General features: G+C 40.7%; 1 protein-coding gene across 6 annotated transcripts in view; it reads left to right on the top strand.

Annotated features, from left to right (window-relative positions):
- Nucleotides 1-16,126, top strand: part of STARD13 (StAR related lipid transfer domain containing 13) — a 299,410-nt gene that overhangs the window by 124,172 nt on the left and 159,112 nt on the right. For all 6 annotated transcript variants that reach the window (XM_061374529.1, XM_061374528.1, XM_061374530.1 and 3 more), the window contains one exon: nt 7,315-7,348. In XM_061374529.1, coding sequence (XP_061230513.1) covers nt 7,315-7,348 — 34 coding nt within the window. The remainder of the gene's footprint in view (nt 1-7,314; nt 7,349-16,126) is intronic.

Here is a 16,126-nt window from a genome sequence, read left to right as displayed (position 1 = left end):
TTTCTTCTAGTTTCCCTTTGAACATTGTTGAAATGGTTTTCATTGTTACAGACTTTATTATTGCCCTGCTCCACTTAGTGTAATGCTTTTCCTTTAACGGGTCATTCAGAATTTTTCACTGTGAGATAGACTGCAGCCCATTTTCTATTTGATCAAAGGTTTCAAAACTCCAGCCATGTGAAATGTCACGTTACTTTCTGGACTTTTATCATAGGCAAAATAGATTTATTGAGTTGTCTTCTATGTACTACAAATCTGAGATGGGATTAACTTCAAGGCCAGGTTGTACAGAGCCTTGAGTGTTATGGTTTAATGCAAGGTGTCCCTGCCCATGGCAGGGGGGTTGGAACTTGATGATCTTAAGGTCCTTTCCAATCCTAACTATTCTATGATTCTATATCCTTCTTTCTGTGTCAATGCTTTTCAAACTAGCACTGATCTTGGTGTAAATTTTGAAAGAAATATTTAGAATAATGTAAAATGCATTTTAAAAACAAGTCTTACTTTGCTAACTAAAACACTAAAATAGGGAAAATAATTTTCATACGTTCATTAAATGTTCTTTAAAGCTGTGTGCAACAATAAAATATGCTTTTGTATCTTCAGGCGATATTTACAGTATTTCATCTTTTTAGAATATAACTTAGCATATTAAGTCTATGGTTTTCAAAAGACATTTCTTCATCCTCTGAATTCTTCTGAATGCTTGAATCCCTTCAGGTCATTTTAGAAGTATCATAGTAAAATATTAGCATTCACTTTTCTTTGCACAGGATTGAAAGGTTCTGTATGCCAGATCCTCGGAGATACTAGGAAAAAAAAAGACAATTTGTATGATTTTGCTAGTTTAAAGTGAAGAAATAAATCAGAATGCCTAAACTAGACTTTCTCTATGTTAACTACAAAGAAACCCAGTTTATTTTATTTACATTCCTTTCTTGACAACCCCTTGAAACTTTATATAGCTCTCAGGAAAACAAGATGAAGTGTCAGAAGTTTAAAATGTCTGTGAAAACTCTGTGTTCAGTGCTTCTACAGAACTGGATTCATTTGTGACTGGTTTGGTTAAGTTTTGGTAGCACCCTGGAGCGCAGGTTAGATACCAGCAAACATCTCAATGATCTCTGCTAGGAATGGGATGAAGCCTTAAAAATCCCTTCAATTTGCATGAAGTAATATTACAATTTACAAATTTAAACAATGTGTAAATGTTCATTTATAGATTTTATTTTATAAATGTTCATTTATAAAAATGGCCACAAAGTACAACATGAGGTGGTGCTTAAGGATGCAGAGGTGGTGCTGGAGGACTCTGCAGGGTGGCAAGAAACAGATCTAGAGCAGAGTCTACCTCTATTCTGCCATTTGAAAGTCGTCCCTGATCTCTTGAACTATGCTAAGTTTTAATTTGTAGATGGTTAATTGGAGCAGCTAAGGTGACCCAGCAGTTGCACAGTGTGAATGATTAAGGAAGGGCTCATAAATGCATCCTGGGCTTTGGGTCTAAGAAGGGTGCTCAGTCCAGTCCAGTAGCAGATATCCCCAGTGAAGCTAACATTCATGTGAGGAACAAGATTGCTTTGATCAATGCTGTGGGTATTCTTAGTGTCTTACACTGTTTTAAAATACTATTATGAGAACAGCATAAGAATACTGAGTTCTTAATAGTATATTCTTATTCCAAATATTAAAGAGTCTAGAAAAGGGGATCTGGACCCAAGTTTCCCCACTTCATAGATCAGAATAGAATCATAGAATGGTTTGGATTGGAAGGGACCTTAAAGACAACCTATTTCCAACCCCCCACGCCATGGGCAGGGACACCTTCCAGTAGACCAGGTCGCTTCAAGCCCTGTCGCAGACCTAGCTTTGAACACTGCCAAGGACAGGGCAGCCTCAGACTTTTCTAGGCAACCTGTTCCAAGGTCTCACAGCTCTCATAATGAAGAATTTCATCCTAATATCTAATCTAAATCTGCCCGCTTTCAGTTTAAAGCCATTCCCCTTGTCCTATCCCTGCATGCCCTTGTAAAAAGTCCCTCTCCAGGTTTCTTGTAGGTCCCCTTTAGGCACTGGAAGCTGCTCTAAGGTCTCCCCAGAGCCTTCTCTTCTCAGACTAAACAAGCCCAGCCCTTTCAACCAGTCTTCATAGAAAAGGTGCCTCAGCCCTCTGGTAACCTTCACAGTGTCCTCCAGACTTGCTCCAACAGGTCCATGTCCTTCTCATCTTGGTGGTCTTAGAGCTGGACGAAGTACTCCAGGTGGAGTCTCTCACACAAGCAGAATAGAAGGGGATAATCACCTCCCTCAACCTGCTGGCCACACTTCTTGTAAATAAGCAAGAGGACTTGCTAAGCTGCAGAGCAGGGAGCTATTTACTCTAATTTCTTTCTTTGAACCCATCAGTCGCAAATAGTTTGCATCATGATAGCTTAGCTTCAGTGGAAGAAATTGTGACTTTCCCCTTCCCACTACTGTCTAATGTGGCAAAACATGTTGTGTCTTCCATGGCCCAGGTGGCTTCTCTAATAACACTGAGGCTGTACGTTAAGCATGGACTCTAAAAACACCTCCATAGCAGTTGTTATTTTGAAGGACAGTTATGAACCCTGTTGTCAGCCTTTGAAATACAATACAAGCACCTAAGTCCAGCAGAAGTTTCAAGTCTGTTCCAAATATTGGTGCCAAATCTCTGAGAGAACTCTGATTTCTGACACAATGGTCTTCACATCATTTTCTATGGGATAACTTTAATATTGCCATTATTCTCATCTGACTAACTCTTGAAGGAGCTAAAGATGTCATTACTGGGGCCGGGCAACTTCAAGTTAAGGCTGATGTTGCTGAGTGTCATAATATTATTACTTCCTCTTTGGGGGTGTAGCATTTTATTTTGAAGTAGTAACTAAGATTTTCTTTCCTTCTGTCAACATCTGTCTGAAAGGATGTAATAAACCTGCTAATCAGATGACTGAGTTTTGCATGTGGATTGCTGGTTTCCTCCTTTAGAACTTGTCTATATGTCAGTTTAATTAAAGCCTAGCAGGTTATTAAATTTCTAGAATGATGAACCAGCAGGATTCTCGGTCTTCATCCTTTGTGGGACCTTTTCCGGCTCAGAGGGCTTTCCTTCTGTATCAATTAACCAGTAAGAAGTTGTACAGATTTATCCTTTTTCCCTCTGAAGGAAGTGTGTTTCAGAGTGGTGCTGCTGGTTGCTCATTGCAGAATCCAAAGCCTTTTTTATTAACAGCAGATGTCAAGTAGTCCTGTCAAAATGCCACAGTTTATTTGATAGCAGTGATATTTTTGATACTGTGTCTATGTTGAATAAATTCTCTGGCTTTTTATTAAACATCCAAAAGAGTTATTTGCCTGCTGGACAGGCAGACACTTTTTCTGGGGGGAGGGAGAGTGTGATTTCCTGAGAATGAATGATTATAGTCTGACAGATACTCTAAAATATCAGTGGCAGATTTGGGCTTATTTGAAATTAGAGCATGAAATAGCTAATAGCTAATAGAAGCTGATGAGAAATATGGAAGCAAAAGACTAGGATACAAAATGGTGGTTTTTTTTCTTGAAATGGTGTATGATAATGATGGAATTGGCTGGCGTTGTAGAATCCCTGTGCTGTTGCAAATTAAAATGGTTTTGAAGTTGTTGAAGTCAACCGTTTCATCTTCTGTGTCAGAAAAAAAAAGCTTTTATGTGACAATAAGCTTACTGGGACACAATTAAATCATTTAATCCAGTTGTTTGATGAGTTCCATGCCCTGATCACTTATAACCGTGAAAGATTATGTATGCATGAGAGAAACAATTTTTTGATGAGGGTGTTTATTTTGCTTGTTGAGTTTATAATGCTGGTGTTTTGCTTCTACCTTCACTTCCACTTAATCCAAGGAGTTTATTTGAGTAATTTGTTTCCACAGAGAATGCCTTTCACAAATATCTCAGGTTCTTTATAAATGCTATATAAATATATTAATTTATAAATGTTCCTGAGGAGGAACAGCCTTTCTTCCCTCCCTTCCCCCTGTGCCCCAAATACACTTTTTCAGATGTGTGGCTCTGTAAGTGAAAGGTGGCTTTAATGGGATTGCTCTCATGCTTAAAGGTATCCCTGGTTTAGGTGTCTGCTGAACAGAGACATTATTTTCATCTTTCTCTGCAAAGTTCAGGTTCAGGTAATGATTTCTAAACTCTTCTCTGGGGATCTTGTGCATCTGTACAGGACCCATAAATATAATACTGTGGATTCAGAGGTGATGTTTATAGGACAATATAAATATGGGCCAGGGACCAGTCCCTTGCCAAGACCAGCTGGAACTGGGTGTTTCCTTGTCCCCACTGCTAAGGGAATGCTTCCCAATAGGTGGCTTGCTCAAACAGAGCTCTTCAGTACAGTTCATAACAAAGCCAGAGCTGGAGAAACAGGTGGATGAACCTGGGTACGGTGCTTCAGCCTCATCACAGGCCATCTTCTCTTCAGCATTGTGGGTGAGCCCTCTTGAGCTTCACTTCTCTGCTAGTCACACCACTGCTGAGGGTAGGCTTGCCTGATTCACCAGATTGTCTCCTCCTGTTCTGATCATAAAGCAAAGGCTGGTGCGGAACAGGCAGGTGTCTTGGGTGCCTTTGCTTGTGTAGGTGAACATGGAAAGGCCTTGCAGAGATGTAGGACTGATGAAGGGGGAGAAGTGGACACAGTGTCTTCATAGATTTCTGGTTCCTGAATGCTGGTTTACATGCTTCAGCAAATAACACATGGTTCTGTCAGCAGAATGTGTTTGGTTTGGGCTTTTTTTTGACACTTCCACTTGCAAAATTGATACAGCTGGAGTTGTGAGCAAATGGTTTCTTTATTATTCATAGCAGCAGGTGCTGCAACAGCCTTTTGGCTAGAGTTGTACTCTTTTGGTCCATGGTTTCTATATATTTGATTAGATTGTGCCATGCTGCTCAGATGGGATGCTAGTTCTCCAGTAAATGTATTTTGTTATACAATCAGTTATATAGTGCATTATCATTATTATTTCCATAAATCACTTTTAGTTGGCAGCCTTCTGTTTCCATTTGGGATCATTCCAGCAACAATTTTCAGCCTTTTTGTGTGGCATCCTAAAAAGATTTTGGAAGTTAACATAGCCTGGGTTTGATTTTAATAGCTGGTGCCCTTCTGTCTGTACTAGAACACAGAAACTGGCTATCCATGAAGGATTGACGTGTTTATTTCAATCCACATATCATTAATGTATTCTTCAGGAAGTGCTTATCCCAAGATTCAGTATGGCAATTTAGGCACCTGCCTCCACTGCGTTTATGCTAGAGTCATGATGCTAAAAATCTGGTGCCTGTCCCCAGCACGGTGATCAAGAACAGCATGGTTGGCTGCACACTGGAGAGACAGAGTGATGTTGTCTCACTCAGAAAGGCATCCCAAAAACCTAGCACACTGATGTGGGACCTGTGTGTTCCTTTCCAACCCACACAGCCTGTGTCTGACTTTCACACCCCTCTATGGAAGTGAAATGCTTTTGCTAAAGCCTACTCTTGAGGGCTCAGCATTGACTCTTAAGTGATGCTGCTAGAGAAATTTTGGTTTGTAGTGCTGTAGTTCTGCTCATTAATCTTTGCAGAATGAGCCCATGTAGAATGTCTTAGGAAATAAGATTAATTTCCTCTTCAGCCAGATAGGAATCAGAAGCACATTTTCCCTTTCTGGGCTGTAGAAGACCAAGGGGGAGATGAATTCTCCAGCTTCTGTAAGAGCACGATCAAAAGAGTTCTGGCATAAGGGTCTGTGCAGGTAGCACAGAGCCTGGCACGGGTGGGCCCTCACTGGGGAAGGGGGCTCAGCTCCAACCTCTGCAGGTATTTCACCATCACTGAGCTAAAAATCAAAAGGGAGCCTGGATGAAATCTGTACAAAACAGTTCATTCCAGGCAAGCAGTGTGCAGGAGCCAGAGCTGGCCTCAACTTGGAACTAAACAAAGCTACAAATTGCATTAATAAAACCTCTTCTGGACTCTGCCACTCATTATTTTCCCATTTAAAAGTGACCACCTCACTTGGTCTTTGCTGGCTAAAGGGAAGCTAACTTCAGCTGCTGCTCAGGCAGACCTTCAAATGGAGCCAGAGACTTTTTTACTATGAGATTTCATTGCAGAACGAAAAGCATCTGAAATCGAGCTGTGTTTTTCCCATTATCAAGAAAGATGCTTAACCAGTTCAGTTCTGTGCTTAGAGGAGAAATTTTCCAGTGCCTCAGTAAAATTCTTCATTAAATAAAAGGTAAATAAAAACTGTATTTCTATAGACAGGTTCTTATTAAGGCTGCAGAGGCAATATTGGCTGAAGAGATAACGGAGCGCTTGGTGTATCTGATGGAAAGGTGCAGATGGTTGCCCATATGGAGACAAGCAGATAACGAGAACAGGGAGTGTGTCACTGCAAGGCACAGGAGTGTCTGCCTTTTCAGCTGGCTGCAGACTGGGCACTTCACACCTGTGAGTTCACTGGTATCTGCAAGAATCAGCTTAGCCTTCTGTTTAATTAATAATAAAAAAAAAAGTAATTAAGTGCAGTTTCACCCATTATGCTGATTTCATTTACAGGCTGCATTGCTGGGAAAGTGAATAGATCCAGCATATGAAAGGAGAGCGACTGATATGCATATAATCACATGGCAACAGCATCCTCATTTGGGTACTGAAACTTATTAAAGATAATATAGAGTATCCAAATATAGTGTTAATGGTACCAGTTTCAGATAGTGTGGCAAACCCGAAGCAAGGAGATGAAAAACGCGGAGAAAACAACATGACAAACCAGTTTGGCCATGTCCTTCAGGCAGAGGGACCCTCTCCAGGTCACAGATGGACAAGAACCGTCACTCTGCCGCTCTAAGTAGCTATAGCCACAGTGTCCTCTGTTTCCCGCCTGTCAGTACAGCTGCCAAAACATCTTGCTGGTGGCCTGTATACTCCCTGAGCTCCACCAGCACTGTGAGACACACTCAGGCGTGTTCCAGTGTGCTGGACCCCAAATCCCTTCAGGACATACCCTGCTTGGGCCAGAGACCATTCTTCAGCTCACTCCATGCAAAACAGATGAACCTGGCTTGGAAATGGGCACCAGGTTGTCCTGAGAAAAAAAACAATTATTTTTACTGATGAGCTCTATATTTTTTGCCTTGTGTAAGGTTGTGATGCTTAATAACAATATATATTGTCAATCTGAAATGTGGGACTTATCTTTAAATAAAAAATGAAAGTATAATTATTAAAGAATTATTTTTTTTCTTACAGGTGCTGTTTCAGAAGCTGTGTAAGGAAAAAGCAGGTAGGACACTGTATTACTTCTTGAAATTTCTTGGTGGTTTGCGTAGACACTCATGCATTGATGGAGGACCCATAGGAATCTCTACTACTAGTCAGTGTAGTTGCTACAACCACTTCCACGCTGTTGTTCGTAATGTAGTGGTGTAGAACATACATGGTTCTTAGGAAAGCTGATAATTCAGCAACTTTTGACTTATACTTTACAAGGTGAGTTATGAAGTATCAGGGATAAAACCAAATATTTGTTGTTGGTGTCGGAGTAGGACTAAAGTGCTTGCAATGGCACAGGCGTGTGTTTGGTGAGTCAATCAGAACAGTAAGAGGAGTTAAAGACATGGATTCCTTGAATCTCACATTATCATGCCAGGAGCTAAGGAAAGGTTTGGATAGACAGATACACAGAGATCCTGATTCAGCAAGATACTTAACAATGCAATTAAACCCGCATTTGACAAAACCAATTCATTGCAGCCAGGCATAAGCAACTACTTGGATGATTTGCTTAACTGAGGGTAAATGTCCTTATTAAATTGTAATGAAGCACAATTAAGAAATACAGAGAAAAGAAACTGCTTCCCAGAATGTGGGTTACTGGAATTTAATAACAGCTCCACAGTTTTGCAATAAGAAATGTCCCCAAAGTCTATGTGAATCCTCATTCCCACAAAAGCCTTTGCCAGCTAGAAATATTTCAGTCATAAACCAACTGACCTCCGGAGTCACTCATTTCCAACTGTTTTTTCTGTTTTGTTAGTCAGTATCTATGCAGTGTGTGTCAATTAGAATGAAAGCAATTGGATATTGTTATTGTAATTATCACTCTGTCCCTAGATGACTTTACATCTTTTTTTTTTTTTTGGCCTGAAGGACTAGTTTAAGCCAGTTTGCTAACTCAGTGGTTTCATCTTGGTCAGAGTAGCATCTGTCTCTGCTCTAAATTGCATCCTCACTTCTTTCCAAGGGCCACCTTAATTCAGTTAGAAACAGATGAACAAAGCCTTTTGCAGCCAGTGTCACTGATTCAGTGGTTCTGCTGGCAAATGTGCTGACTTAGTAAAATGCCAGAAACTGTGGCCTAGAGAATGCTGGTCTCCATAGGCAATTTCACCCTCATATACTTGGGTCAATAAAACATGAAGCCGTTGAGTGCAGTGGAAATACAAGTATTTTCATTCAAGTTCTGTGCACATCAACTTTTTATGCTTTATGAATTGTATGTGGATTTATTCCATGATGTTATTTGCCAATGAAACATATGCCTGTGCTTTTACAAAGCTAAACAAACTCCATCAATTCTGAGATTGATTTAGCAATTGTTTTTTTATTGTTTTAATTGCTTGGATCAAAACCACTCTGTGACACCAAAGGCTTGCCTTATAAAGAGACGTATTATTTTAGCAGTGCTCCAATTTTTTACTATGATTAATTTTTTAATTGCTTTACTTTTATGATAACATTACCACTGTTACTAAAAGAGATGAAGTTTAGCACCCATCTTTACAGTAGAACATGGTGGTTCGAAATAGCTACAGGCATTAAAGAAGAATGGCAGATCATTTTCTGACACAGTTTGGTCACTGAGGTGGAACTTTAATCATGGAAATCTAGCACATGATAGAGCTGGTAATAAATTTATCATTAAAATGCTTCTGTCAGAAAACGCTGATTTCTTCGAACCATTTTACAGGATAGGTTAGCATCCTGTAGTTTCTATTTCAAATAATTTCTGTAAAATAGGTGCGCACATCTTGACATGCCGTGATCTAAACAGTTTTCAAAGTTAGAAGTTTTGATTTTCCTTTCGCTTTGAAACTTTTGGGCTAGAAATTTGTTACGTTAAAGCATTAAAAAAAAAAAAAAAGAGAGAGAGAGAAAATGTGATTTAAGTTAAAATAAAAACCAAATCCATGTCTTGGACTGCGGGACAGGATTCTTTCCAGTTTTGTAGTTCCTGAACATTTCTGATATATTCTCTGTTTTCCGGATGACAATTTTTTTCTGTTTTGGAATTTCTTGAGTGAGAAGAAAAACCATCCTGCTCATACTGGCCACACGCCGAGCACAGCACTCTTCTGCTCAAGTTCATCTTCTGCACCATTTTCTTCTTACATTATAACTTCTTATTGCTTTGCAATCTTCAGTTCTTCCTCTGACCTCTTTTTTGGGACAAGCTCTCTCAAATTAGAGCTCTCAAAGCCTGGAAGAATCATTTCCCAGAGTACCAGTGGTTCATAGTAGGGCAGCACCTTGCCCTCCCACCATACAAAATCAGCAGTTTCAGATGGAGATGGCCCCTCTGACCCCATCCCAGCACAGGGCAGCTACGAGCTGCTGCAGCCAGGGTGGGGGGATCCTGCAGCTCTTTCCCCAGGGCTGGACTGTCCTTGGCTTCTAGTCATTCTCCACATAAACCATATTTATGTGTGAAGGAGATAACCCTGCCCTCTGGATTGCTGTTCTCTCTCTTGCTTCCATTTTATTTTACTCTTTTAAAACAAACAAATGCAATATTTTGGGGCTTCCATTCTCTGGATTTGCAGTGGGTGTCTTACAGTATATTAAGCAGGATGCTGAAATGTGTCCTAAGAAAAGCTGTAGCTGCACAGACCACTCAGTCATCCAGGGAACCTCCTCTGAAGAACCACTATTAGCTGGCAGTCTTGCTGCCTACTATCCAGGCCTAGTACTATTATTTCCAGAGGTAATAACACTGGTCATTTTAACAGTGCATGCACTGGTAATAATGATGTTCTGACCATTTAAAAAATGAGGCATTGAGAACAATATTAAATAACGGTAATATGCGACTCTAGAGGTGTGTATTTATGCTGCTGTTTTCCTTAATAGTGTGAGGGTGCAGCATGAGCTGGTAGCTCCCTGAGGACCAGGAACAGACACAGGAACAGTTCAGACACAGCTCTAAGACAGCCAGACAAGGCCCTGGGAACAGGGATGGGCAAAGGATGATGGCAGTCTGCAGGTTGGGTCCCATGGCTGGGCAGGGCTGTGGCAGAGCTGGAGAACAGCCCTGATGCAGCATCATGGGGCTGGGATGGACAGCCCTAGGTTGGGCTGAAGTGGGGTTCCATAAAGTCTTGGAAATGTATATATTTGTATAATTGCACACCACTAAGTAAAAACAGTGTTATTAGGAGTTAGACCTAGGTTGCAAATGTGGTGTCACCCACAGTCTTTAAGATGTAGTTAGCAAAGTGCAGGGGACACTTGCAAGAGCCCATGTTTTCATGTAGGCAGGCATGAGTCTGTCGGTTAGCAAGTTGTCTGTTGGCTTTCTGTAGAAGCAATAGACAGACAATTCACACTTGCATTGCTTGTATGTGATGGCATGAGTAAGCAACTTTTATGAATATGTAAAAATATCCTATTCTGCATCTTCACCAAGATGTGTGAAAACACTTCTTCATCCACTGAATCGTTTAAGAATGACCATGGCTATCCTGGTGGTAACTGTGGTTCCAACCATTAAACCACGGTCCTGCTGTCATTTATGAATGATGTCATTAATAGGACTGCCCCAGTACTATTGCCATGCAGTGTACCACTCTGTTCAAGTCATCATTAATGCTTTTCTCATATTGCCAGGTACATAACACCAAACCCCATCTGCACCACCTATCTCTATTCTGGGTTAGTAGCCCAGGTGGTCCTAATTGTTTGCTGTGGTACCTCAGAGAACACCTTGGTTAGCTGCTCCTCTGTCAGATTGCTGCTGGGTTTTATACAGCCTGCAGTAGTCACTGTTAATGCCTAGGTGACTGGTGTTATGCATCCTTACTATCTCCCAGTATATCTCTTAGTAAAAATCATCCTATTCAGCTTGAGCGTTCTATCTGCCTAATGTATTTTAAAGTTATCACCACATAGCTCAAGATGACTAACACAGAGCACACTTCATCACTGGTAAGGAAAACGAGCTTTTACTTTGCTGACAAAATTCTGAAGTCAGATTAAAAGCTGACACATCCTGTATTTTAGTGGTATGTATGAAACACTAAATATAGCAGCGTGCTCATGTATTTGCTGATGCATGGTAATGTAGTCTGGAGCAGACAGCAATGGGCTGGCAAGGAAGATGGTGCACTGCAGTAATACGATAAAATCCTCATGTGACCTTGGCCATTTCAGAAGTACTGCATGGATAATTGTGCATCTTTGGCTGATATATTACAAAAGTCAGAGGTAGCTGTGGTCCCAGGGCTTTAATGAATAGCCTGATCCTGCAGTGTTTGTCCAGGCATAATGCTCATTGACTTCAAGGAGAGGTCTCCGTAGTGTAAGAAGCCAGCACTGTGCTATATAGTAGCTGTATATGACCGACTGCCAACAAAGCAAATGACTGTGGGAACTGAGAGAGAGGTGCAACTTCATCTTGTTAGAAACTGCAGGTGCTTAATTCACCACCAGATCAAACCCACGTACAGTTGTTCCCACTGGTTACATATTTGTGTGTTTCCTTGGTCGTAAAAAGTTTTATGCTCATGTTTTTATTTTACCTTTGCTGCAGTCCCTGGGTAGGAGTTATGAGTTAATCATGCTGTAAACAGGAAAATGGATGTGCCTCAGAGAAGCATAACCTGTACTGGGATTTTCCTCTTGCTCATGGGGAGATGGAGAAGGTGATCTCTTTCAGCCTTTCACACACTGCAGATGCCTGGCAAGTGCGCTGGAGGTGGAGCTGAGGCTGTGGCGTGAGCCCCCGTCTGCCGTCCTCTGCAGGGCAGAGCAGCAGCTGGGGTAGACATTTGGCAGATGCTCCCAAGACCTAGCAGAGGTCTCATGCTGTCATTACTCCGGCTACAAAAGTTTACCCAGGATGAGACCCTGACCTGAAATAACTGGGGAAAATAAAACATCCTCATCCAATGATCCCATGCATTTACTAGAAAGCAGAATGTGATCACTTAGACATGTTTCCAACACAAAGCGGAGATGCTTACTTTGGACTGAAAAAGGAACAGGCTGTTTTCCTCAGCAGTGGTACATTGGAAGTAAACTAATGAATACATCCAGCTGTTTGGTGGTCTTGGACTGTTAACTAGTTAAGCTCTGTATTGCTCAAATTAGAAGTAGAAAGTCCTGGTGCTTTTATTGCATTTAGTGCTTCAGAGTTCTGCATTCAGTGCTTCTTCAGAGTGCTTCATTTGTCTCTTGTTCTAACTTGTGTACAGTGCCAGTTTGGCTCCCAAAATGAGGCACTGAGATTGTCATTTCCTGCCTGCATGTTCCTTTCATAATCAGAAATGATAGAACAAACCCATTCTTTGTTCTTCTGAAAGGCAAATCTTCACTACTCAACTTCTGCTGATGTATTGGAGCAGCTGAGGGCAAACTGTGATCCTCAGCTTTCAAAAGCAAGAGGAAAACGAGAACTCTTACTATGTACTATGTATATCTCAGGATATTCCTGTTTCTAAAAAAAAAACCCAACCAAAAACAACACCCACCCCCCAAAAAAACCCCAACAAACAACAGAAGTGAAGATTAAAACCATGCATGTTTACTGTTTTAGGATGTGAATTATAGACAAAAGCTTGATCTGTTAAGAAATACTCTGAATTTTGTGTAAGATGCTTTAGAAACCATGAAGCAGTAACGTATAAAGGCACTTTAGACACATAGTAATACTCAACATCATTCTAAGTATCTCCCTCCATTTCCCTGATCAATAGTTCTTTCTATAACTTTGATTTTCCATCAACATTTTTAATAAGAAAGAAAAATATTGAAAAGTCAAGAGTTGATGAATGTTAAGAATAGTATCTAGTCAATAACTGTACAAAATACAGGTGGCTTCAGAATGAAGGTATTATAAACATTTTTCCTAACTCATTTTTGTTTACAGGGGAGCTGAGAGCTGAGCACTAAAGGGCTGATAGATGAGCTTGGGTTTGTAACTGCTCTTGAGACATGACAGGAGCCTTGCTGTAAATGGCAATCTGATGCAAATTGATAAATTCCTGTAAAGTTTTGCCTCTGTTGGAATAAGGGGGTGTTGGTTTCCAGTAACTAAGGTCAGCCATTAGGATTCTCAAGTGTTTTTCTTCTGTGACTGAACAAATGTCTCGCAAAGGTTGCAAACAGCCAGCCATATTCAGCTCCATTGAATCTGAGCAAACAACTTTCTTTAAGCTGGCATTTTCCAAGAGTCATGTCAGAGGCCACATTTTGGCATTTAACATTATTACAAAAGTAACAAATGCCTGAAAAAATTTCACTGAAGAATGTTTTCTGTTTCAGTTAGACCTTTCCCTCAGACCTCTCTGGTAGCCACCATGCGAGATATGCTCTTGTATTTTATTTCCTGGGCAAGGTTTAACTTCAAATATTTGAAGATTAGACATTTTAAAGTTTGTAAGCAGCAAAATGAATCTTTAGTGTTGTGTAATTCTAAGTAAGCATTACAGCTCTGACACACGCACATGGGAGAATGAGCTATATGGTAGGAGTCCTTTGTTTTCACAGAAACTGTTTCTAATGGGTAGCTGTTCCTGCAATTTAGTGTTTCTCATTAGAAAACATTTTCCTCGTGTAACAGTTCTCTAGGTTTTTTGTTGGTTTTTTTTTTTTTGTTTGTTTGTTTTTTTTTTTTTTTGCTATTTAACCCTTTAGGATCAATTCCTAATGATTGAGGTTTTGTGCTGCACTGGAGTGACACAGAGCTCGTCCCTGAAAAGCTCAGGACACAAGATCGATTCTACTGTTTCTTTTTTTGCAAGTCAGGCAGGCAAACATAGAGAAATGCTTCTGGCTGGAACATATGTTTAATCTAAGTTATTTGGGGCAATAAAGCTATGGAACAAAGCAACCAGCTTCTGACCTTTTGCAACATAAGACCTTTTGTTGGGATTATTGTCAGACCATGCCAGTGTTTCATGCTACTGAATAACCTGCCATGGTGCAACCTCTGCTCAGAGGAGGTGACCACAGCACAAAAAGACACAGGATCTCTGTAGCTGTGACTCGCTATGGCCAGAGATACCAGTTTCCACTTCCATGAGCACCAGAGATGAAACCTTTTACTGCTGCTCATATTAGAATTGAATGCAGGATCTCAACATGTTGCAGGTGAGTAATAACCACGTTAACTTCAGAGAAGTAATCACTGCATAAGCTTCTCCCTAAATATAATGGGACCACTAGAGGAGGACAAAGAGCTGTGTAGTGTTAATGTCAACTACAGGGGCACCTTCCTAAGAAACAGAAGAGTTGCTTTAGCAAGCTTTTCAAATGAAAACCATCCAGTCTCTGCTCTTCCTGTTGTTTGTATTAGATTCCATCCAGGCCAGCAAGTTGCTATGACAGATGCGCACATAGAGATGCTGGTATTTATTGAGCACTCAGCACAAGGAGAAAACAAATTAGTAATTTTCACCATGCTGTCAAGCCACAGCTGAAATGCAGCAACAGGAGGAGGCCAGAGCTGCACAGGCATGCAAGCCATCCCGTGTATAATTCCATTGCATATAATGGCATTTGTCAATTGTGATTTTGGCTCTGTGTCTTTGTGAGGGCAGAGCAGTAAGAAAGGCAAATGCAAGACAGCCAGAAGGTTGCATTATAGTTGGGTATTATTAAGTCAAAGAATCATAGAATATCAAGTTAGAAGGGATCTCAAGGATCATCTGCTCCAATCTTTCTTTCTAGGCAAAGCATAAACTAGAATGTCCCAGCACTCTGTCCAGCCAAATCTTAGAAGTACCCAGCAATGGGGAATTCACCACTTCCTTGGGGAGGTTATTCCAATGGCTGATTGTTCTCATTGTGAAAAATTTTCCTCTTTTGTCCAGTTGGACTCTCCCCAGGAGTAATTTGTGTCTATTACCCCTCAGCTTTTCCATGTGACTTCCTGTAAAAGGGGACTCTCCTTCTTCTTTAAATACTGAACACAGTGGTAAGGTCTCCCGTGAGCTGCCTTTTCTCAAAGCTAATCAAGCCCAGTTCTCTCAGCCTTTCTTCATACAGCAGGCTTCCCAGCCCCTTGATCATCTCTGTGGTCTTTCTCTGGACCCTTCCCAGCCTGTCCACGTCTTACTGGGGATCATAGCGGGGACCAAATCTGAACACAAAATTCTTGGTGTGGGCTAAAAAGAGCCAAGTAGAGTAGGAAAAGCTGGGTACAGTGGGATCTGAAGTGGATCTCAAACTGCTGTTCCGGCCTTGGTGGAGTGTTGGCTTTTGACATGGGGTCTAAGAAAGTAATGGATTTAAGCTTTTGTTTGAAATTTGTTTATATTAGGTACGTACCTACCCTGGCATATTTCTTGATTTCCAAGGCTATTGGGTGTCTCAGGACAATTTGTTTTAAAGCAAGAGGACGACTTCTTCTCTGGTGTAATTCTCGTGAAAACTAGTGGGTTTACATCACAGTTGGCATACACATCGATTCAGTGATGGTTTAAAGTTAAGCAGTGTATTGAGCAGTTAAGAAGCTGCCTGGTGCACTCTGTGATCACCATGCAGGTTTTTAGTATGAGCTGCAAATTTTTGAATAGGAAGAACAGACTGAGAAGTGTGCAATGTTTGCAGTTTGGTTTGTATGACTTCTATGTGGAAATATAAAAGGAAATGCTGACTTTTTTTAAAACAAAGTTGAGGAAAAATTAATTCATTCCACAAACTACAACTGGTGAAAATATATGTATGTGTGTGTGTGCGCGTGTGTGTATTCTTTTGTTATTATTACATGAGCACTTACAGTTACCATATTCTATGGCTTACTAATAACTTTCATTTTCTGGAATTCTTAGCTTACTGGAGA

Source organism: Neopsephotus bourkii, unplaced genomic scaffold (genome assembly GCF_033783945.1).
Source record: "Neopsephotus bourkii isolate Nb327-2 ecotype Australia unplaced genomic scaffold, CSIRO-AGI_Nbou_v1 NB_1638, whole genome shotgun sequence".
Classification (NCBI taxonomy): Eukaryota; Metazoa; Chordata; class Aves; order Psittaciformes; family Psittacidae; genus Neopsephotus; species Neopsephotus bourkii.
The sequence above is the reverse complement of the archived record's forward strand: the minus strand, read 5'-3'. Positions and strand labels throughout refer to the sequence as shown.